This window comes from Notechis scutatus, chromosome 2 (assembly GCF_049901735.1).
Source record: "Notechis scutatus isolate UNSWTSFEM ecotype Mainland chromosome 2, rNotScu1.2, whole genome shotgun sequence".
Lineage (NCBI taxonomy): Eukaryota > Metazoa > Chordata > Lepidosauria > Squamata > Elapidae > Notechis > Notechis scutatus.
Genome location: NC_142010.1, coordinates 28,104,616 through 28,127,216, shown reverse-complemented (window position 1 = coordinate 28,127,216; position 22,601 = coordinate 28,104,616). Strand labels below are relative to the sequence as shown.

General features: G+C 39.2%; 1 protein-coding gene and 1 pseudogene across 1 annotated transcript; one reads left to right on the top strand and one right to left on the bottom strand.

The window, feature by feature from the left end:
* LOC148131975 (vomeronasal type-2 receptor 26-like) overlaps positions 1-22,601 on the bottom strand; it is a 234,877-nt pseudogene that overhangs the window by 106,052 nt on the left and 106,224 nt on the right.
* On the top strand, positions 2,564-19,958 carry LOC113428407 (vomeronasal type-2 receptor 26-like). The gene is made up of 6 exons (XM_026690950.2): positions 2,564-2,766; positions 3,461-3,749; positions 5,720-6,514; positions 11,147-11,359; positions 16,419-16,545; positions 19,054-19,958. Exons 1-6 carry the CDS (start codon positions 2,564-2,566, stop codon positions 19,956-19,958), a joined length of 2,532 nt encoding a protein of 843 aa, XP_026546735.2.

Genomic DNA, 22,601 nt, shown 5'->3' with positions numbered 1-22,601 from the left:
TCTCCCTTCAGGAACAAGGTGTACATATCAATGTGCCATCATTGTGATAAGAAACAAAGTCTCTCAATAATCTACTCAGATAAACCGGAAATTCAGGGACTACCAACTATACCTTCAAAGCACTTGGTGTCAACTCATAAAGCATTCCTATGCCTGTTTCCGAGTTGCCATAAGAAGGAGGGAACTTGAAGGAGCAGTATAGCAACATAATATATTTAGATTTCAGCAAAGCATTCGATAAAGTAGACCACAACCTACTTCTTAGCACTACCACGAGATGGACTCTCAACTGGCTGACAAACCATACTCAACGAGTAGTCTTTAATGGGTCTAAGTCTACATGGAGGGAAGTAAGCAGTGGGATGCCACAAGGTTCCGTCTTAGGCCCAGTACTCTTCAATATCTTCATTAAAGACTTAGATGAGGGAGTAGAAGGGGAACTTACCAAATTTGCAGATGTTATTAAGCTGGCAGGAATAGCTAACACCCAAGAAGATAGGCTCAAGATCCAGATGGATCTTGCCAGACTAGAACACTGGGCCGTATCTAACAAAATGGAATTCGATGTAGAGAAAAGTAAAGTCCTACACTTAGGCAAGAAAAACCAAAAGTACACATATAGACTGGGTGAAACCAGGCTCAATAGCAGTAACTGTAAGAGGGAACTTGGAGTCCTAGTGGACAACCAGCTAAATATTAGCCAGCAGTGTGCAGCAGCAGCCAAAAAAGCTAATGCAATCCTAAGTTGTATTAACATACAATCAAGATCAAGGGAAGTACTAATACCACTCTATAAAGCCTTAGTAAGACCACACCTAGAGTACTGCATCCAGTTTTGTTCACCACATTATAAAAAAGATGTTGAGACTCTAGAAAAAGTACAGAGAAGAGCAACCAGGATGGTTAGGGGACTGGAGGCTAAAACATACAATGAACGGTTGCAGGAACTGGGCTTGGCTAGTCTAGTAAAGAGAAGGACCAGGGGAGACATGATAGAGGTCTTCCAATACTTGAGGGGCTGCCACAGGGAGGAAGGGGTCAAGCTATTTTCTAAAGCACCTGAAGGCCAGGCAAGGAATAATGGATGGAAACTGAACAAGGAGAGATTTAACCTGGAAATAAAGAGAAACTTTCTGACAGTGAGAACAATCAACCAATGCAACAGCTTGCCCTCGGAAATTGTGGGAGCGCCATCACTTGAGACTTTCAAGAAGAGATTGGATTGCCATTTGTCAGAAAACAGGGTCATATGTGATAGTAAATTACATGTGCCAGTTGGCTTCATGTGGATTAGTGCCAGACTTGCTGCTCCTAATAGATCTTTCGGATTCTTTTGAAGCTTGGCTTGAGGCTCACGATTTAATCATCCGAACTCTGACACTTGGAGTTCTTTGGCAGGGTTCACAAAGTCTCAGAGAAGAGAATATCAAAGTGTTCCCACCCCACCAAACACATCCACAGAAAATGAAGGGGGACAACCAGGTTTCTGGGTAGGTATAGCAAGAAATCAGGTTATGCCATCCAACACACTGTGGGCTTCACCACTATCTTGGCTGCAGACATGACAGCCCACTGTTTATTTAATAGACCAAGAAACATCAAAATATAAAGACCTCAATGTCTTCAATTAATAAGGAAAGACAACACAGCGACAGAGTGTAAATTACCCTGTAACTTTCTTTCTATATACTCAACAATATAGTCCATAGGCTGTCACTTTCCTGTCTGCTAGTCAGCTTTTATGGAAAAAGTGATATTTCTAGAAAAGAGGGAAATAACATTTATCTACAGACACAATCAGTTTTAAAATCAGCTCCAATTTAAGATTAATACATGGAGATTTGATAGAAAACAAAATCCCAAGATGCCGACATTAGGTAAACATTAGGTTTAAATGTTCTGATTGCTTCATTGGCCTTAGAAAAAGGGAGAACTAGAGTTAAATGTCAAGAAGCTAGATTTGCACCAAACTCAACAGCCCGGGTGACTTTCCCCAGCAATCTCTGGAGACAAGAGACCATGTTAATGTGATGTCAATCTGATACTAAATATCATTTTCCTTGATGTTGATCTATCTTCCTCCAGCATCACTTTTGGGACATGTCCTGACAAGGACCACAACCACCACAGAGCTGTGCCCCCAGTGGTGTATTGGTGGCTTTCAACAAATAGGCTTTTCTTCAACTACACCTATGCACATTGAACCCCGAAAGACCCCGAAGGATCCTGAGATAAGTTGCTTCTCATTGTAATTATACTCATCATATTCTTTGAGACCTCTTCAGCTTTTTCTCCAGTGATTGCCTTTGATGTAAATATCAGACTGGAACAATATGCAAAGTATTATGCATCTGAAAAGGAGAAATGCCTTGCTTGTGGCGCAAGTTTTGGAACAGGAGGGAATATTCTCTTGAATGTATCTTTCCCTCCTTTCCAGGAAAAAACTCAGTTTGTCTGGATCAGAAAAACCACTGATGCTTCCTTCTTGTGAAAGTACCCTTTCTAATTCTTTTTGTTGATCTTGCTTAGAAACATAAAGAGGATTGATTCAGCCCTATGATTTATGGATCTCCTACTTCTGATGCTGCTGGTTCCCCAGCCAGTCTCTGGGAGTTATAAAATGAGGAGTTTGGAACATCACAATGGAAAGAAACAAAGGAGCTTTTACAAGCCAGGAGACCATCTCATTAGTATAATAACCTCTGCAACAAAGATAATCAATAGAACATTTCCTTTCAACATGGCTCCTTACAGTCAGACTATCTGGTAGGTCATTCAGTGTGATGGAGTTTCATTCCTTCCATTTGTAGCTCTAAGACTCTTCTTCTTTCCTTTTTATTTAACTTTATATTGCAGGATCTGATTAATTTATTGAATCATTTTTGCTTCCATGACTTCTCCCTTTTGTCTTGGAATATTTTGTGGAAGAGACTCAAATCCAAAGTTGGGAGAGAAAATAAACCTGAAAAATAAAGTCCACATGATTTTCCTCTCTCTGTCCGATCCTGAATTCATGACTTTAATACTGATAAAGTAGTGATTGTTGTAGATTCTCCTGCCCACCTCACTTCCATATTTTTTATAACTGCTCATTGGTATCAGAATCTTCATACAAATAGAGGATGCTTATTTTTAAAATGGCTTCTTTTTTGTTCACTGATGTAATATTCTCTTCATGATATGATAGTTCTGATGAAAATTAATACTGGTACAAATAATGGTATATTTCTGATTCTTAATCTAGTGGAGGACTATCTCCAGCCCATATTTCCATTCATTAAAATTAAATTGATCCAAGCAGTATTGATCCAAAAACCATTCACCTCTGGTTTTGGATCAATAATGCCATAAGACTCAACAGGATAGTGTAGAAAAACAGAAATATATATTTTTTAAAATTGTTTTTATTGATGGTAATGATGATAACTTGCACAGTTTTTTTTTAATATATATATATTAGGGAAACTGTTAATATGAGAAGACTCCTACACTTCATTTTTGCCATTCAAATCACCAACAAGAATCCCCAGCTCCTACAAAATCTGACACTTGGCTACAACATCCATGACAACCATTTGGACCCAATTGGCACTTCAGAGGCGCTGCTGGATATTCTCTCTACTGGAGAGGCCAATGTTCCCAACTACAGCTGTGGAAGGAAGGACCACATTTTGGCTGTTCTTGATGCAGCTCACAGGGACTTCTCCATCCAGGTGTCAACATTAGTAGGCACCCACAAAGTCCCACAGGTTGCTATCTGTGTTTCTCTATTGGGTTGCATGAATGAGATGGTGGTGGGTGAGCAATAGATCCAACTATATCTTCTCTGTGGAACTCAAGAGCTGCTTCTTGTGGTGGTCTTTGTAGGTGTCATGGTTGGGGATTGAGTGGGGGAAGGGGCTAGCATCAAATCAGCCGTATCTTCTGATATATATTGTTTTGGTGGCTTCTGAAGCACAATTGTCTCTGTGTCCATTGAGAGGGTCTTCTGTACAATAGGAAAGTGTAGCAGTGATGGGAAGCTAATATTTCATACATGATGTTATCCAAAACAATAATATCTCAGATTTGTTGGAAAAATCCCAATGAATTTCCTCTTATTGACGAAATATATACCGTGTGTATTATATACTCATATCAACAAATAGCATTTATTAATCACTTTATTAAACAATGACAAGCATTTTAGCCAACATGTTAACTATTTTTTTTTACCATGAAATGTTCCTATAACATTAATTGTGAATTGAAGAACAACAGAGCCCTAGGAGAAGCTTTTCTATTCACTGAATTATTGAAACAGTATTCCAACTGGTGGACATGTTGATTTACACGTATCAGTAATAGCTGCCACATTCTTGTTGGGTGGAAGATGACAAAAATAGTTCCAATATACAAAAAAATGGAATAAGGAGGAATGGATGAATCACAAGCCTTTTGATTTAATAGATATTGTGGCTAAAGTAAATGCTAGATTCCTCTTGAGTTGAGAATGGGTAGATGAAAAGTGCTTCCTTGAAGAAATAAAAACAGGCTTTAGGAAGAGTGAAACAACTGTTGATAATTGCTTTGTCTTGAACCTTCAAATTAGTATGTATGTCTGTATACATGTATGTATGTATGTGTGTATGTATGTATGTATGCCTGTATGCATGTATGTATGTCAATCAGGGGAAGCAATAGTTTGCTGTCTTTATGGGTTTCAGTGCTGCTTCTGACAGATAAATAGAAATATTATGGAGGAAACTTAAAATGGAACCCAAATGGTTGGATTTGAGAATGAGTTTGGGGCTTGGTGGGGACATGGCAAGTAGGAGGGATACTTACCAAGGGGTAAGAGAAAAGTGCATACTTGAACTATGTTTTTTTGGTCTGGGTATTAACTTATGAGGACTTAATGAAGGATCCTGTAGTAGACATAGTTAAAGTGCTAAATACTGATTGTAACATCTTGCTATATACTAATGATATGACATTATTGCTGGTTTTTGTGGACAGCAAAGAAGCAAACAAACTGGTTTTTGTAGACAATAAAGAAGACTTGACTTAATTGTGTGAGTCTTTTTTAAAATAATTTTATTTATATATTTTTTCTTTAATATCCATCAGTTCTTACTGTACAGTATATTATCTGGGTCAATATATTTTGCATACAATTCCAATAGCGATATTACCATTTAAATATATATAACTTTTCTTTTTCAACTTCTAACATTTGTGTGTACACAGTAATCGTAATATGTTCTATTGTATTTCAGTATATACAATATCATTTTCCCAATTTCTACTTTCTACTTCTTTTTTCCTAACACTTATTTGAATTATTGTATAAGGCAGAGAGAGATCAATATTTAGGACCATGTAATGCCCTATTGAGATTTGTACAGTAAAATAGCATATTTCCTATATGGTCAGAATTTAAAAAAAAAAATGAAAAAGAAAATTCAGTTCAGATCTGTCTGATTGCAGTAAACTGTAGGGGTGATGCAGAAATATGATTTGCATATTCTTATTTGTTTTTATATAATAAATTTTTATTTCAAAGATTAGGTTCAGTAATGTTAACGTTCTGCATTTCTGCATTTATCTTGATATGGCTTATGCAATCACAATAAATTAATCTAATATGTTCACAAGAACCAATATTGTATTCATTAAAAAGTAACATTTTAGCCTTCATAGAACCTCAATTATAATATAAAATTTACTACTTTTTCAGATGACTTTTGGAATTATTTCAGAAGCTCTGAGTGATAAAAGGCAATTCCCTTTTTTCCACCAAATGCTCCCCAAAGAAGGGTTCCAGTACCCACTAATTATCCAACTGCTCCTCCATTTCAGATGGACCTTGATTGGACTTCTTGTTTTAGACACAGAGAAGGGAGAGGATTTTATTAGAACTTTTACTTCAAAGCTTGTCAAGAATGGAATTTGTGTTGTTGTATCACAACTGTTTTCAATAGCTGAACATGTAAAACCTCTCAGGGATGCCATCTCTAAATGGAGACAAGTCAATGTCTTTGTTCACTTCATGGAATATACTTCCCTTTTGGACAGAATTGTTCTTTTCCATTCAACATTTGAAGGTTTGCCAAGACCCATTGAAGGGAAAGTCTGGATCACCACAACCTTGGGGACATTGACAAGGATTACAGATGACAGCTTTTACAGATTCATCCATAGTATTTGGTTCTTTAATTTTCAGGAGGAAAAAAGCCCAAAAGATTATTCCCCTGAACCCGATCTCTTTGTGACACCCCAATTTATAGATCAGTCTTTTCACTGTTCTTTTTTAAATAATGCTTTTTCTGTCAAAGTTCGTAGAAGATGCATTGAGAAAGCACCATTGGAGAACCAAGAGAAAAGAAATGGGATCCGGATTCCAAGTCAACTCCTTCTTCACTCTGCCATTAATACTCTGGCTCATGCCTTGAATGCTGCATATTCCTTCAGATCCAGGAGAAGGAAGGAGGGCAATGAGATGTTGGGGACTACAAGGTTGCAGCCATGGCAGGTAAGGGATCCATCCATCTTAGTTCCTTTGGAGAAGGAATCCCAAGGAGAAGGAGGTGAAGCAGCTAAACCTTCCTATGCTACAAAAGGCCAACAGGATTGGCCAATCTAATCTCTTGGGGGATACCCTTTCATATGTTACCAGTGGGCACCATGACAGATATAATTTGATATGAAAAACTGCTAATTGTAAAAGGGATGTTTGCAGTTTTAATCTGTGTATATGTTGGTTCGTGATTAGCATCATAGAATGTGAAATTCATAAATTTGAAGGAAACCCTGATACTATCTAGCTTGGGGTTTCCCAAACCCTAAGCTGTGGCCTGGTACTGGGTTGAAACCAGGGGTGTGATTCAATGGGTGTAACAACCGGTTCAGTGAGCGTGCATGCTCTGTGTTTAAAAAAGCTCTAATACTTACTTTCTACAGCAACCCCTGTGAATAAAACAGCTGACGCACAGCAAACCACTTTGCCACGTGAATCAGCTGTGCTCTAAAACAACAAAATAAAGCACAGGAAAGAGCAGGGGCGGTGGGGCGGGGCCAAATGCTCACTAGAACTACCGGTTCACTTGAACCGGTCTGAATCAGTCAAATCCCATCCCTGGTTGCAGCCCATTTGGAACCCACACAAGTGGCAGATGAGTGTGCTCACTTACACAGCTCCAGTTGCATGAGTGGCAGGGGATCACATGTGGGTGCTAACATGCATCGCTGCTGCTTGCATGGAACCTTCCCCTCTCCACTCCCCCATTACCACCGTTTCACAAAGTCAGAAAGGTTGGGGACCACTGATCTACCCCAACCCATCCATCCTGCAGGAATCTCATCTAACTCTTTTCTGTCCAATGTCTGTTCCATCTTTGCATTAAGACTATCAGTGAATGGTGACTCAACTTTTCTGGTTCACTGGCTCAGCTCTAAAACTGCTCCTTCTCTTAGAAATGGTTTTTTCTTTGTTTAGCCAGAACCTCTTGTGACTGAATTTATTCCTTCATTTATGACAAATGGGGATAACACTAAACAGATCTTAAGCTTCTCTGTAAAATCTTTCAGTTATTGGAAAATACCTGAATCCTTCCATCTTCAGCTAAGTGATTGTGTTTGTTGAAAAAGGTGCTCCCATAGTCATTCTTGTTTTCCACTCCAATGTGGCTCTTCTCCTTGTTGATCTTTCATCAAAACTAAGAGCAGTTCCTTTGATCCCTTTCTTGATTTCATTGCTCTTCCTTAAACCTGATCCAGATTTTCTGCAATGTCTTGTCCAAGAATGCTTAAACAAAATATTGACCTCCTGAGACTCTTATGCATGCATTGGCCTTCTGTGCATAATCATCACATATCCAACTCATACTTGGATTACAAACATCTAGTATTTTGAGATTATTTTCATAAATATTCTTGTCAAGTTTGATGTTCCTCAACCTTCTTCCAGTGCATCGCTCATGAGATTGTCACCAAATTAATTATATCATTATCAAAAGTTTAAAATATTCCTATTATTAATTTTGTGTAAGCATGACGTCTCTGTACATACACATACATCTATATCTATATCTATATCTATATCTATATCTATATCTATATCTATATCTATATCTATATCTATATCTATATCTATATCTATCTATCTATGTGAATCCTTGTGTGTGTGTGTGTGTGTGTGCATACATATATGTTTCGGTGCATGTGTACAAGAAAAAGTAGAAATGAAATCTTAATTAAAGAGCTACATTGTGTCTGCCATTTGTTGGTTTTAATAAGAGATGCCATATTTTGTTAAGTCCTTGTTGCTAAAAGTCAGATACTTTTCTACTGGATCCTACTTACACAACTCTCCTTACAGAAAATTATAAATATTTTCCGGAAAGCTTGACATTTTTTAAATGAGATTAAAATAGCTTTGTCTAAGACTTTGTATAAAATCTTGCATCTCAAAATCATGATTTATCAACTCTACCCACCTCTATTAATTCAAATATGGAAGAATAGATTACCAAATAATTTTTAAAAGTTGTCCTCCACTTAATCATCATACCAGTCTTTTCTAAGTTAAGTAGGCTCATAATCGCCAGCTCAGAAAAAATGTTTAATGTTTAATGCTGAAATCAAGTTATATCACCTGCATTCCCCCAATCTATTAAGAAAGTATAATGACACGTGGAAATGAGCTTGAGTGACCAGGGAGAGATGCTTCCTACAGAATGAACAGATAAGGGAGGGGGTGTCCCACTTTTGCATAATGGGCAGAGAAAAAAACTCAGAGAGCATCCTCCCTAACTTTTCAGGCTTTAAAGACAAGTTCTTGGGATATTTGTACTTTCAAACATGGAAGATTTTATTAATTTAACTTTACAATAAAGTAGAATTAGCCAATCTGATTGTGTTTTGTTTATAGTCTACCTGGGAGAAAATTGGCCCGGCCACGATCTTCTTGGCATATCAATACTTTCTAATAATTAGTAATGCAATCCTAAGTTGCATTAACAGAGGGATACAATTGAGATCAAGTGAGGTACTAATACCACTCTATAAAGCCTTAGTAAGATCACACCTAGAGTACTGCATCCAGTTTTGGTCACCACACTATAACAAAGATGTTGAGACTCTAGAAAAAGTACAGAGAAGAGCAACCAGGATGATTAGGGGAGACGAAGATATAGGAAGAACGGTTACAGGAACTGGGCTTGGTCAGTGTAGTGAAGGACCAGGGGAGACATGATAGCAGTGTTCCAATATTTGAGGGGCTACCAAAGAGAGGAAGGATTCAAGCTATTTTCTAAAGCATCCAAAGGCCAGAAAAACAATAATGGATGGAAACTGAACAAGGAGGGATTTAACCTGGAAATAAGGAGAAACTTTCTGACAGTGAGAACAATCAACCCATGGAACAGAAGTTGCCCTCGGAAATTGTAGGAGCATCATCATTTGAGACTTTCAAGAGGAGATAGGACTGCCCTTTTGTCAGAAATGGTGTAGGGTGTCCTGCTTGGGTGTGGGGTTGGACTAGATGACCTACAAGATCCCTTCCAACTCTGATTATCTTTTATCTGTGTTGTTTTGAATGAGTAAATAATTCCTTTATTTTATTTTTTAATTTTTGTTCAATTTATCTTTGACCTCTAGCATGTTCCTTATAATTGACAAATTGTCAATTATTTATTTGGTCAATATATAGTTTGCTTATCAATATATGATTGACAAATTTTGCTGAAACTTTGTTTTACTCTTTTAGAGATAATAGTGACTATCTCTAAACTAAATTGTTCTCCAAACTAAGGATTTTTGCAAGTTAGAAAACACTACAAGAAAGACCCAAATATGAAAAGATGGGATATGAATCATGATAGAATGAGTTGGAAGGGACCTAGGAGCACTATAGCATTTCAGACAAATGGCTATCCAGTCTCTTCTTGAAAGCTTCCCATGATGGAGCAACCACAATATCTGATGTCAAGCCATTCCATTGGTTGATTGCTCTCATTGTTAGGTAATTTCTCCTTAGTTCTAGGTCGCTTCTCTCCTTGGTTAATTTCCATCCATTGTTTTTCATCTTGCCTTTTGGTTCTTCACAAATTAGCTTGATCCTTCATCTTTGTAGGTGCTACTCAAATATTGGAACACTGCAATCATGTCTCCCATTGTCCCTCTTTTCATCAGACTAGACGTAACCAATTCTTGTGACCATACATCTACAAGTTCTATACCTGCAACAAATTTGTTTTCTTTCTGTGTGAGAGCTGAATGTCAACTAAAAAAAATACTTCTGATGCACATAATTATTACTGGAGAACATGATTGATGACTCTTGTCTATGGATGTGTCCCATTGGGGAATATACATCCAGGGGGTGGGGGAAAACCAGGGTTAAGGGTGAAATGTATGATGTGTCTCAAAGTCGGCTGTATCCAGGCAGCACCTACATGTTTCACTCCTAATAAATCATTTTTTTTCTACTCAGAGATGCGGGCAAAGACTCATGATTTCAATGAGGTTGGATTGTTGGAGCCCTAACAATGACAATGTTATTCTTTTTTCCATTTTTGTTGACCCATGTGCATTTTAGAAGGCTTTCGTCCTTCGTTGTGGGCATCTCTGTATAGAGGAAGTGATCTCTAACATATAATGTCTGATGGCTTGTATCCTTCTATCAGTACATTCCAGTCATGAGTTTCACTCCCACCAAGTTTCCTTAACTATTTCATACTTGTCCTCTTCGACTAATATTTCAAGTTCACCCTGTTTGTTCCCTAAACTTTGAATGTTAGTGTATAAGCATTTAAGTTATTAGTGGCTGATCCTGGATATGCCTCCTGCATCCCCTACTTTGCATTTGAGTTTTTCTTCCTTCTCGTTATTCCCCACCTCCTTAGCTGATTGGCTATATAGTGGTTTTTGTTTGGAATTTGGCCAGATTGATCACCCCCCTCCCTCCATTTTAGTTTAAAGTCCTTCTGATAAGATAAGCCAGTTGTTTACCAAATGTAGTCTTTCCAGTTCTTGTGAGGTGCAGTCCATCCCTCTCCAAGAGCCCTTCATGTACGTAATGCAGACCGTGGCCAAAGTTCTCTTGACAACATCTTCAATAGATCAATATTTCTGTTGTTAAAATTCATGGATATTTCCATTCTAGCTTCATCCTTTTCTGAAGAAGAATAAATTTTGCAATTTTTCTGAGATGAAAATGTACTTGGACCAAAGTGGAGATGTAGCAGCAGATCTGGAAATCCTAAGCCACATGGTTGTCCTTAAGAAGGTTCCCATTCTAGTGCAGCTGGGGAGTTTTGAAAGACAGAGACTTATTATCAGCCAAGATACTCTTTCATCGCTAAAGTTGCTCAACAAGGTGGGTAAAATTTGCTGGAATTTCACTTACCAAAGCCTTGGGAACCATATCAAGTCAGCTATGCCTAGGCAACAAAGTGGATGCCTTTAATTGAGAATTCAGCATGGAGAGTAGAAGCTTTACACTTTTCTTAGATGCCTTGGGAAGCTTCTGTATGATTTAGAAAGGTATTCTTCAGATACTATAATATGGAACAATGTTTTATTCTGATTCAGCCATGTCCAACATTGGGTTGCTGAGTGACTTCACTTTAAATACTTTTAGACACAGATCATGGCCCTTTTGTGTCTCCTCTGCAAGCTGGTGTCTCCATATAACTGGTGACAGAGTCCCTAAAGTGCTTTGGATTGTGGTTCTGATAGCCTTAGGTTTGTTTGTTTCTTGCCTACTGTCAGCTTTGGAATCCTTATTAGAACTAGAAGCTTCCATACCACCACATTCCTGTGCTTGGGAAATTGGGAGGGGCAGGGGTGGGATTACAGATAACAGATAATCAGAGTTGGAAGGGACCTTGTAGGTCATCTAGTCCAACCCCCATCCAAGCAGGAGACCCTACACCATTTCTGACAAATGGCAGTCCAATCTCTTCTTGAAAGTCTCAAGTGATGGTGCTCCCACAACTTCTGGGGGCAAGGTGTTCCATTGGTTGATTGTTCTCACTGTCAGAAAGTTTCTCCTTATTTCCAGGTTGAATCTCTCCTTGTTCAGTTTCCATCCATTATTCCTTGTCTGGTCTACAGGTGCTTTAGAAAATAGTTTGAGCCCTTCCTCTCTGTGGCAGTCCCTCAAATATTGGAAAACTGCTATCATGTGTCCCCTGGACCTTCTCTTCCCTAGACTAGCCCAGTTCCTGCAACCGTTCTTCATATGTTTTAGTCTCCAGTCCCCTAATCTCCACTCCCCTAATCATCCTGTTTGCTCTTCTCTGTACTTTTTCTAGAATGTCAACATCTTTTTTGTAATGTGGTGAACAAAACTGAATGCAATGCTCTCGGTGTGGTCTTACTAAGGCTTTATAGAGTGGTATTAGTACTTCCCTTCATCTTGATCGTATCCCTCTGTTAATACAATTTAGGATTGAATTAGCTTTTTTGGCTGGTGCTGCACACTGCTGGCTCATATTTAGCTGGTTGTCCACTAAGACTCCAAGATCCCTCTCACAGATACTGCTATTGAGCCTGGTTTCACCCAGTCTATATGTGTACTTTTGGTATTTCTTGCCTAAGTGTAGAACTTTACTTTTCTTTACATTGAATTTCATTTATCAGATACGGCCCAGTGTTCTAGTCTGGCAAGATCCATCTGGATCTTGAGCCTATCTTCTTGGGTGTTAGCTATTCCTGCCAGCTTAGTATCATCTGCAAATTTGGTAAGTTCCCCTTCTACTCCCTCATCTAAGTCTTTAATGAAGATATTGAAGAGTACTGGGCCTAAGACAGAACCTTGTGGCACCCCACTGCTTACTTCCCTCCATGTAGACTTAGACCCATTAAGGACTACTCGTTGAGTTCAGTTTGTCAGCCAGTTGCGAGTCCATCTCGTGGTGGTGCTATCTATTCCACTTTTTTCTAGCTTACTAAGAAGTAGGTTGTGGTCTACTTTGTCGAATGCCTTGCTGAAATCTAAATATATCATGTCCAAAGTATGTTGCTGGTCTACTAATTTAGTCATTGTGTTGAAGAATGAAATAAGATTGGTTTGGCATGATCTGTTCTTAACAAACCTGTGCTGACTGCTAGTTATCACTTTACTTGTTTCTAGATGTTGGCAGATCTGCTTTTTTATTAACTTTTCCAGTATCTTCCCAGGTATTGATGCTAGGCTGATTGGTCTATAGTTTCCTGGGTCTGTTTTTTTCCCTTTTTTGAAGATGGGAATCACATTAGTTCTTTTACAGTCCTCTGGTAGTTCCACGGTGCTCCAGGATTTTTGAAAGATATGGTGCAGTGGTTCTGAGATGACCTCTGCCAGCTCCTTTAAAACTCTGGCATATTCATATAAATAATATCTCATATAAAATGATGGAATAAATAGTTAAGTCATGGATGATTAATAATTGATAAATATATAAGCATATGTTAGTTTGACAATGTGAAAATTTATATAGACTGTGAGTAATGACTATGAAAGGATAGCACAAAAGATTTGTAACCAACTGACACACTGTATGTATATAAAATGGAAGATGGTTTTATGTTTTTATGTTTTGTTTGTATATGTTTGTCTTAAAAATAAAAACTTTTATTTTAAAAAAAAATAAAACTCTGGGATGTAATCCATCAGGCCCCAGTTATTTGTGTTCATCCAGATCAGACAGATATTCTCTTACTATTTTTTTGCTTATTTTAACTTTTATTTCTGGTCTGTCTTTTACATTTATGTTTTTGGTTGGTTGAGCTATAGTTTTTTTGTGTAAAAATGGATGCAAAGAATGAGTTAAGCAGTTCTGCTTTCTCTCTATTTCCTGTTACTTCCTTGCCATCTTCTCTCTTTAGTGGACTGACTGTTTCCTTGATTCTGGATTCTACCTGGTCAGACTGGTTCTATATAACTGGTTGTTACGATTCTGCACAGTTCGGAGAACTGGCAAATCATGACACTGGTGGGCCGTGCCCCTCCCCTCCCCTCCCACTCACTGCTTACCTGGTATGCGTGCCATCAAACTTGCCTGCTAATTTATTTTTCTTTCTTTTTTCCTCCATCAGCTATTCTGCTGTGCCTATTTAGATTAGCTAGAAAGCAGGAAATTGTTGGATTTCTTGCTTTCTAGCTAATCTAAAAGGAGAGCTGAACCTATTTTTCAGTGCAGACTCAGCTAGCAGATTGCAGAAAGATAGATCTCTGAATGAATCTGTGATTCTGTGAGCAACTCAATCTGCCTGTCTGCTTTGCCTGATTTGGGGTAAAAGTTGCTCTTTTTTAATTAAAAAAAACATATTTACATAAACATTAATAATATTTATATACAAGCCATGCCCAGCCAGTCATATGACCACCAAGCCACACCCACAAATTAGGCCATGCCCACAGAACTGGTTGTTAAGAAATTTAAAACCCACTCCAGGGAAGGGAAGTTTCATGGGGTATATGTACTTAGACATAATAGCATTTTTCTTTACAGTCAAGGGCATGTTACTCCTGCACCTGGATGAAGAGTGGTTGAAGGGATGTTTCTATGGGAACGGATGGTGATTGGGGCATGTGATGGAGTGATGGGTGCAGGGGATGGATTTTGTATTTTTTTAATTACTGAAGGAAAAAACAGGAACATTCAGATTTGGGTTTTCTCAGATGTGCCAGTGTGACAATTTTAATAAAGTGGAACTTTGAGAAGCACCTATCTTGGAGTTTTGGTGTTAGAGTTTGTTTTCCTGGAATGCTGAGCCCCTACATTTAACAAAGAAGAAGGAAATACTGTTGACTAGTGCCCGAGTTCAGTTTTGAACTGAATCCAATGAAAGTGAATCAAGAGTGAATAGAGATTGTTTTGGTCCCAGTAAGAAAGAAACTCTGGCATCAGTATTTAGTTTGTCCTGGTGGGAGGGAGGGTCTCCTGAAAAGAATTGTCCATAGTCTGTGGTGTTTTTAAACATATCCGACTTGGCTTACTTTCACTCCACTGTGATAATGCAGTCGGCCTTCTGCTCCTAAGGAGGAGGTTCAAAGCACTGAATTCATAATCATAATCAAGGTCCAAGGTGAGATAATATTTGACTCAGAAAACTGGACTACTAAAATATGACTCTGATCCAAAGGAGCCCTTCCTAATATCTGAAGGAATGAGATACAGTTTGAAAGAAAATGCTGCTTAGAGTTTGCCTTTGAATTATAAGAGGGCACTTCATTTTAAAAACAGAAAGAATCTTTTCTTGGATACTTTGCTAGGTCTTAAAAACAGGTCTTAAAAACTTTCTACACATGGCTTTTAATCAGTGGCAAGATTCAAAAAAAAACTTACTACTGGTTCTGTGGGCATGGCTTGGTGGGCTTGGCGTGGCTTGGTAGATGTGGCTTGGTGGACGGGGCAGGGGAAGGATACTGCAAAATCTCCATTCCCTCCCCACCTCACTAACCTGCTTTCCAGCTTTGAACTCCTGTGCAGGGCAACACAAGAAGACTCAGCTGACTAGCTGGGACTCGGGAGGCAGAGAATAGATTGGGGCAGGGCCAGTCAGAGGTGGTATTTGCCAGTTCTCTGAACTACTCAAAATTTCCACTACCGGTTCTCCAGAACTGTTCAGAACCTGCTGAATACCGCCTCTGCTTTTAATCATGTCCATTTGTTGCAGTAAGGGATGCCTGTCTTTTTGAAGAACATGTTTTCATGTTCTCTCCACCTCATTTCATCACAGTTCTGGAAACAATGCAGAAACTCTTAATCCTATTTCACCAACATTTCAGTCAAATAAATTGAACAAATTAATATACAAATAAACAATAAAAACATTTTCTTCAAGGTTGGCAGCCCTAATTTCTAAGGAATTTTTCCTTTATATCTTAATTTGGAGATGGTTTTGGATTACTTCAAAAGGGAAGTAGCTTTGCAATGTTTTATATAGTCCAGAAGAAATGTTTCCAGATCATACTGGTCAGAGGTTTCTTCCTCCATCATCAATTTAATCTATTTTAACTAGTCTAATGGAATAAAAAATAATAAATATTTTAGAATTAATTTTATTCTAACTTTTATATGAATAGATCCTCATACTTTAAAATCATGGCTATATGAAGAATAGAGGAATGCATATTAATACGACTATGGTGAGGAACCCACTGGTTGTAACTTACAGCATAATTCTTTTCTCAATTCCATTGCTGCAGACTTTATTAAGTACAAAAAAATTCCTCTCTTGCAATATTAGACCATGTACAAAAGGGAAGAACTAAGCCAAGAATTTGTGAATAGTGGTATTTCTTGCAACTGTTTGAAACATGTCAGAGATTACATAATTTCCTACATGAAGCTCAGAGACACTGTCTAAAGTTCATATTAACCACCATTTTCCATGGATGGTGAGTCCTAACACATTTTTTGGTCATTCCTTCTTTTTCTGCTTAGTCTTTGCCTCAGTCCAAATGTGTGGAAAGTTGTCATCCTGGATTTGTCAAGCGGGCTCAGGAAGGACAGCCAGTTTGCTGCTATGACTGCGTTCCTTGTACAGAGGGGACCATCTCAACTCAGGAAGGTGGGTGATGCAAGAAGTAATGCTCCTGGATATATCCAGAGCATTTCAATCAATACACCTTTAAAAGATATACCGCATCTTTTGGAGTATAAGATGCTCCAAAGTATAAGATACACCTAGCTTTGGGGGAAGAAAACAAGAAAGAAAAATCTGCCTCTGCCTCCCAGCCATTTGCCTCCTTGCAGCAAACAGCCTGTTTCAGTTTCAGCTTCAGCTTTCAGCTTCAGCACAGCCTGATTAGCACAAGCAGCTGATTGTCAGTTGGATTGGCCTCTCGATGTTCAGCTGTTTCAGGCTGCAGGGATTGCCATAATCTATTGCCGCCTCCTTGCGCCCCATTTTCAGCCTCCGCATGCCCCATTTTCAGCCTTCGTGTGCCCCATTTTCCTCCAGTTCTGGGTGGCGGGGATCAGAATGGGTGGAAAATGGGGTGCGCTGAGGCCGAAAATGGGGTATGGAGGCCAACAATGGGGTGCACGGTGGTGAAAATAGGCAATGGCAATCCCTGCTGCCTGAAACAGCTGATTGTCTGGACGGCAATCCAATTGTCAATCAGCTGCTTGTGCTAATCAGGCTGTGCTAAAGCTGAAACTGAAACAGACTGTTTGCTGTTTTCTGCAAGGAGGCAAATGGCTGGGAGGCAGAGGCCAAAGGGTGGGGGCCAGTGGGTGGGTGGGTGGGGCTTCAGCAACATTTGCTGTATAAGATGCACAGACATTTTCACCACTTTGGGGACTGGAAAAAAAATGTGTCTTATACTCCGAAAAATACGGTAGATCTAAGCATGACTATTTTCTTATTGTTGTTTGTTATCAACAATTTATGTCACATTGGGAGGAATAAGATTTTGAAGGGTGAGGTCGGAAGAGATAGAATGACATAGTAGCTTGAGTAAGCTTATTTCTGGCAGAAAAAAATATCTCTTTTGCTTATCACTTTGGAATAAATCAATCATTCATTGTTTGAGATTATAGAACCACATAAGCAGAATAGGAGGACTATGGAGGGTGAAAGGTTTGATTCAGGAGACAAGAGAAATTCAAACAGAGGACTCAGCATAAAATCCATTGAGGTGATAGGAGTGTGGGAGAAGGAAGGGAAACTAAATTTGCCATAATTTGAAATAAAATCTGCCTCTTCCCTTTCCAGATCTCTGTTTTTCCATTTTATAGTTTCAGAAGTAAAAGACAAATATGGTTTTGTAGACTAGTTCAACAGTCCCAGGTTCAGCATAGCCAATAGCACGGATTCATTGGTAGGATTGCTGCTGGGCCTTCCCACTTCTAATCTTCCCAATTTTCTTGTTTGTTAAATAAAAGGTAAATACAAACAATTCCCACATGAACAAAATAGGAATATACTGTAATCATGTTCCTGAAAGAGCGGGGGAGAGGCTTAAAAGAACTGTTGGGGATTAGAAGGAATCAGTCCTAGCATAAAGGAGGACAAAAAAGAGAATCAATAAAACAAATCTACATAAGATCCATTTATATCACTGTAGAGTTCATTCATTCTCTTTAAAATTGTTATCAAATTGACTAGAAATTAAATAAATACATTGCAGTAACAGATAAAGACTCAATATCACTTCTTAAATTATTTCAGGAATAGGTCATGTTGTTTAAAATAAAGTTATTTATTTATTTATCAAACTTACATAGCCGCTCATCTTACATAAAGCAATTCTTGGTGACTTACAACCAACAATAAAATATTTGTCAAACTAGATTAAATAATGATTAAAAAGAAAGGAATACTTGAAAATATTTATGTATGATCAAACCAGCACACAGGACCTTATTACTAGGAGATTCCCAGGCCTGTTGAAAGAAACATTTTAAGATATTACTAGAAAACCTCAAGGCAATTCTGACTTGGACCAGAGGTGGTATTCAGCAGGCTCTGACCGGTTCTGGAGAACCGGTAGTGGAAATTTTGAGTAGTTTGGAGAACTGGTAAATACCACCTCTGACTGCCACCCCGCCCCCATCTATTCTCTGCCTCCCATTGAGTCCCAGCTGATCGGCTGGGTCTTCTTTGGTTGCCATGCATAGGAGAACAGAGCTGGAAAGCAGGTTAGTGGGGTGGGGAGGGAATGGGGATTTTGCAGTATCCTTCCCCTGCCACGTACACCAAGCCACGCCCACAGAACCAGTAGTAAAAAATTTGAATCCCACCACTGTCTTGGAATTAGTTAGTTTGTGTGTCCAGCCCAACACTGGATCTGTTTTACACAAGACAATTTGAGCCAAAAGTCCCCTTGAGAGTGAACTGGAGTTCAGCACTTTATTTCTGCACAGAAGCAAAGATGGATTCTTGGGATCCGAGTTCAAATCAAACGTGTCTGTTGATAGTCATGAAACTGTTTTTATCTTTTTATGAACAATTTACTTTCCATCTATCAGATGGGGCTTTCCATCTCTCAGTATCAGCTGTTCTCTGAAGAATGTATTCTGTGAAAGGAAAAGGACATAATATTAAACAAATATTGTTATCTATTTTCCTTAGATATGGAAAAATGCACCAAGTGTCCAGATGATAAATATACAAATGAGAATCGAGTCCAATGTATCCCCAAAGTTATAACTTTCCTGTCTTATGAAGAACATCTGGGCATCATGCTGGTTTCCTTGGTCCTGCTCTTTTTCCTAACCACAGGCTTTGTTTTAATAATATTTCTTCAATACCATGAAACATCCATTGTCAAAGCCAACAACCGGGACCTCTCCTACATCCTCCTGGTCTCCCTCCTGCTTTGCTTCTTGTCTGATTTTCTCTTCATTGGACAACCAAGCAAAGCCACCTGTCTTCTCCGACAAACAATGTTCAGCATTGTCTTCTCAATAGCTGTGTCTTCTGTGTTGGCCAAAACAATCACAGTTGTGCTGGCCTTTCTGGCCACAAAACCAGGGAACAGGGTAAAGAGATGGTTGGGGAAGAGTTTGGCCAACTCTATCATCCTTTCTTGTTCTACTATCCAAATGTTAATCTGTGCCATGTGGGTGGGAGTTTCTCCCCCATTCCCTGACTCTGACTTCCACTCCCAGCCTGGAGAGATCATCCTGCAATGCAATGAAGGCTCTGTCACTATGTTTTATGTTGTCCTAAGCTACATGGGTTTCCTAGCTGTCATCTGCTTCACAGTGGCTTTCCTGGCCAGGAACCTCCCTGGGGCCTTCAATGAAGCCAAGTTAATCACCTTCAGCATGCTGGTCTTCTGCAGTGTCTGGGTCTCCTTCCTGCCCACCTACCTGAGCACCAAGGGGAAATACATGGTGGCTGTGCAGGTCTTCTCGATCTTGGCCTCCAGTGCTGGATTGTTGGGCTGTATCTTCTTCCCAAAATGCTACATTATCATTCTGAGGCCAGATCTAAACACCAAAGAACATCTAATGGTGAAAGTAAGAAACTGATTATGAAGCTGCTTCTTAGGCTCACAACCTTTAATTATTCATTGACAACATTATTGGTTTATGTTCTTCATTTGCATTTTTAAATCATGTAGTTTATTTAAAACCAAAGGAAAGAGAGATATGAGGAGAGTTAGACTAATTAAATTAAAATCCAAGATAACCATCCAACAATATAATACATGAAATACTAATTAATTTGTGTTTTTAAAAGTGTTGGTAGTCCTCCTTTTCCTCAGCACACAGGTGTGATGACCCAGGGCATGGCACAAAGGCAACACAATCAAATGAGCAAGAAGAGTCCCTTTATTATCTCTAACTTTGCCCCCATTGTCCAGGTTACCTTCGGCTGGAGAAAAAGTCTCCCAAGTACAGCCTTTAACTGGAGAAAATTCAGTCCAAAACAAGATACATACAGACCAGAGGTGGTATTCAGCAGGTTCTGACCAGTTCTGGAGAACTGGTAGTGGAAATTTTGAGTAGTTCGGAGTACTGGCAAATACCACCTCTGACTGGAGATTTTACAGTATCCTTTCCCTGCCACACCCATCAAGCCACACTCACAGAACTGGTAGTAAAAAAAATTTGAATCCCACCACTGATACAGACTGTAACTAAAAATCCACACAAACCACACTGCAGTAATTAACTTGACAGGGCAGAAGAAGGAATTGCCGACTTGAAAGCACGGCAAAACTCACACAGTCAGGAAGACACCAAGAACACAGATATGCCACGACAAGGCCAGATAAATTCACGATTTGCTTCCAACATTTTGCTGTGTGCAGTTTCCCTTTTTAAACACTGTGTTCCCAGCTGCAGCTAATGAAGGAATCATGGCTCTTTCCTCCCCTGTAAGCCATGCAATTCACACTGCTCCCTTCTCCATTCCTCCTTGCGTGGCCTAGGATGAAGAGGGGATGGACTTTCAATTCCCTCTCCCTTGCTCTACCTCTTCCCTGCTCTGCCCAGCCAGACTTTGCTCTTCCCCAGTTTCTTCCATAGCCAATGGAGCCACACTCCAACTCCCTGTCAGCTGTTTGGCCTCCCCCTCCTAATCAGATTCCGACAGGGGCATGACAACAGGTTAGCCAATATTTGGCTTAAGCAACTTTTTCCAAATGGGATACATATGATCCATGTCCTGATCTTTGGAGTGCTGTAAGTGTGGCAAGTATCTTCAAAACTAGTTAGGAAGGTGTAAAACTTTATTTCCTTCACAATACTTTGGGAATTGGTATTTCCATTCCCCCAAGTTGTAGAGAAGGGTTAGTGAGGATGACATGTCACTGCAGCTTCAATTGCTCTTTCTTCTGATGTATTTTTTTCAATAATTTCCTTTTAGTTAAGCTCCAAAATCAAGCTCCATCTTCTTTGTGGCTTAGCCTTTCTTAGTCTCCAATTCCAGCTTTTGTGGGCTGAGGCATTGAGGAGACTTCTGGTGAATAATATCCTGTAGCAGACATTTTTATAGCCTGTTACTTCATGACAGGACTGGTTTACTGTTATTCTTTGTTAATTCTCAGTTGACTGCCCTAGCACCCTCTAGCGTATCTGATATTCCTAGTTTCTAATGAAAATAATACAAGCCATATGGTTGGTGGTTGGCTGGGGAAAGTTTTTTTTAAATATATATGGAAAAGTCCTTGATTCAAGTTAAGAAAATCTCCCCAACTGTAAGAGCCACCCACAAAGGAGGAATGAAAGGAGTCAGATGGGAATAGAGGTGGTATTCAGCCAGTTCTGACAAGTTCTGGAGAATTGGTAGTGGAAATTTTGAGTAGTTCAGAGAACCGGTAAATACCATCTCTGGTTGGCGCTGCCCCTGTCTATTTGCTGCCTCCCAAGTCCCAGCTGATCAGCTGGGTTTTCTTTTGTTGCCCTGCACAGAAGAACGGAGTTGGAAAGCAGGTTAGTGGAATGGGGAGGGAATGGGGATTTTACAGTATCCTTCCCCTGCCACTCCCACCAAGACACACCCACAGAACTGGTAGTAAAATAATTTGAATACCACCACTGGATGGGAGGAAAATAAATGGTGTGAAGGATTTGGTATTGGAGTGCCAGATGTTCAGGAGAGACTGAGGAGTCTGAATATTAAGGAGGGTATGTTGGAGGTTGCAAGGCTCCCTCCAGTTTTGAAAAGGAATCCTTGGGAAATGAGATGGAAAGCAGACTGGGAAAAGAGAAGTTGGATTTAGGGAGTGAGATTGAGATGGGAGGAGATGGGTAGACCTGAGTGATCATGCCATGTCATGTGTGTCACTGTGATGCATTTTGCAATTATAATTCTTATAATTATAATTTTTATATGTCTTATGGTATCCCTGGACACCTGCATAACTGTCAAAAAGACAACAATATTGGGGTGTCCTATCAAATTCTGTACCTGTCAACAGTGGTGTCCCCTAAGGCAGTGTTCTAGGATCAACTCTTTTCATACTCTACATAAATGACCTCTGTGATCATATCAAGAGCAACTGCATTCTCTTCACTGTAAAGTATGATGTAAAGCTATTCAACACCACAGACAATACTGCTTCCCTTCAAAAAGACCTTGACTATGTATCAGAATGGTCAAACAAATGGCAACTTCAAATCTCAACAAATAAATGCTCTGTCCTACATATCGGCAAAAAAATAATA

Excerpts from the sequence above, each read along its gene's own strand:
- LOC113428407 (XM_026690950.2), top strand. The coding sequence starts at position 2,564 with ATGGATCTCCTACTTCTGATGCTGCTGGTTCCCCAGCCAGTCTCTGGG. Across the intron at positions 3,750-5,719 it reads GCACCCACAAAGTCCCACAG|ATGACTTTTGGAATTATTTC; the intron begins GTTGCTATCTGT and ends CTACTTTTTCAG. Across the intron at positions 16,546-19,053 it reads GACCATCTCAACTCAGGAAG|ATATGGAAAAATGCACCAAG; the intron begins GTGGGTGATGCA and ends TATTTTCCTTAG.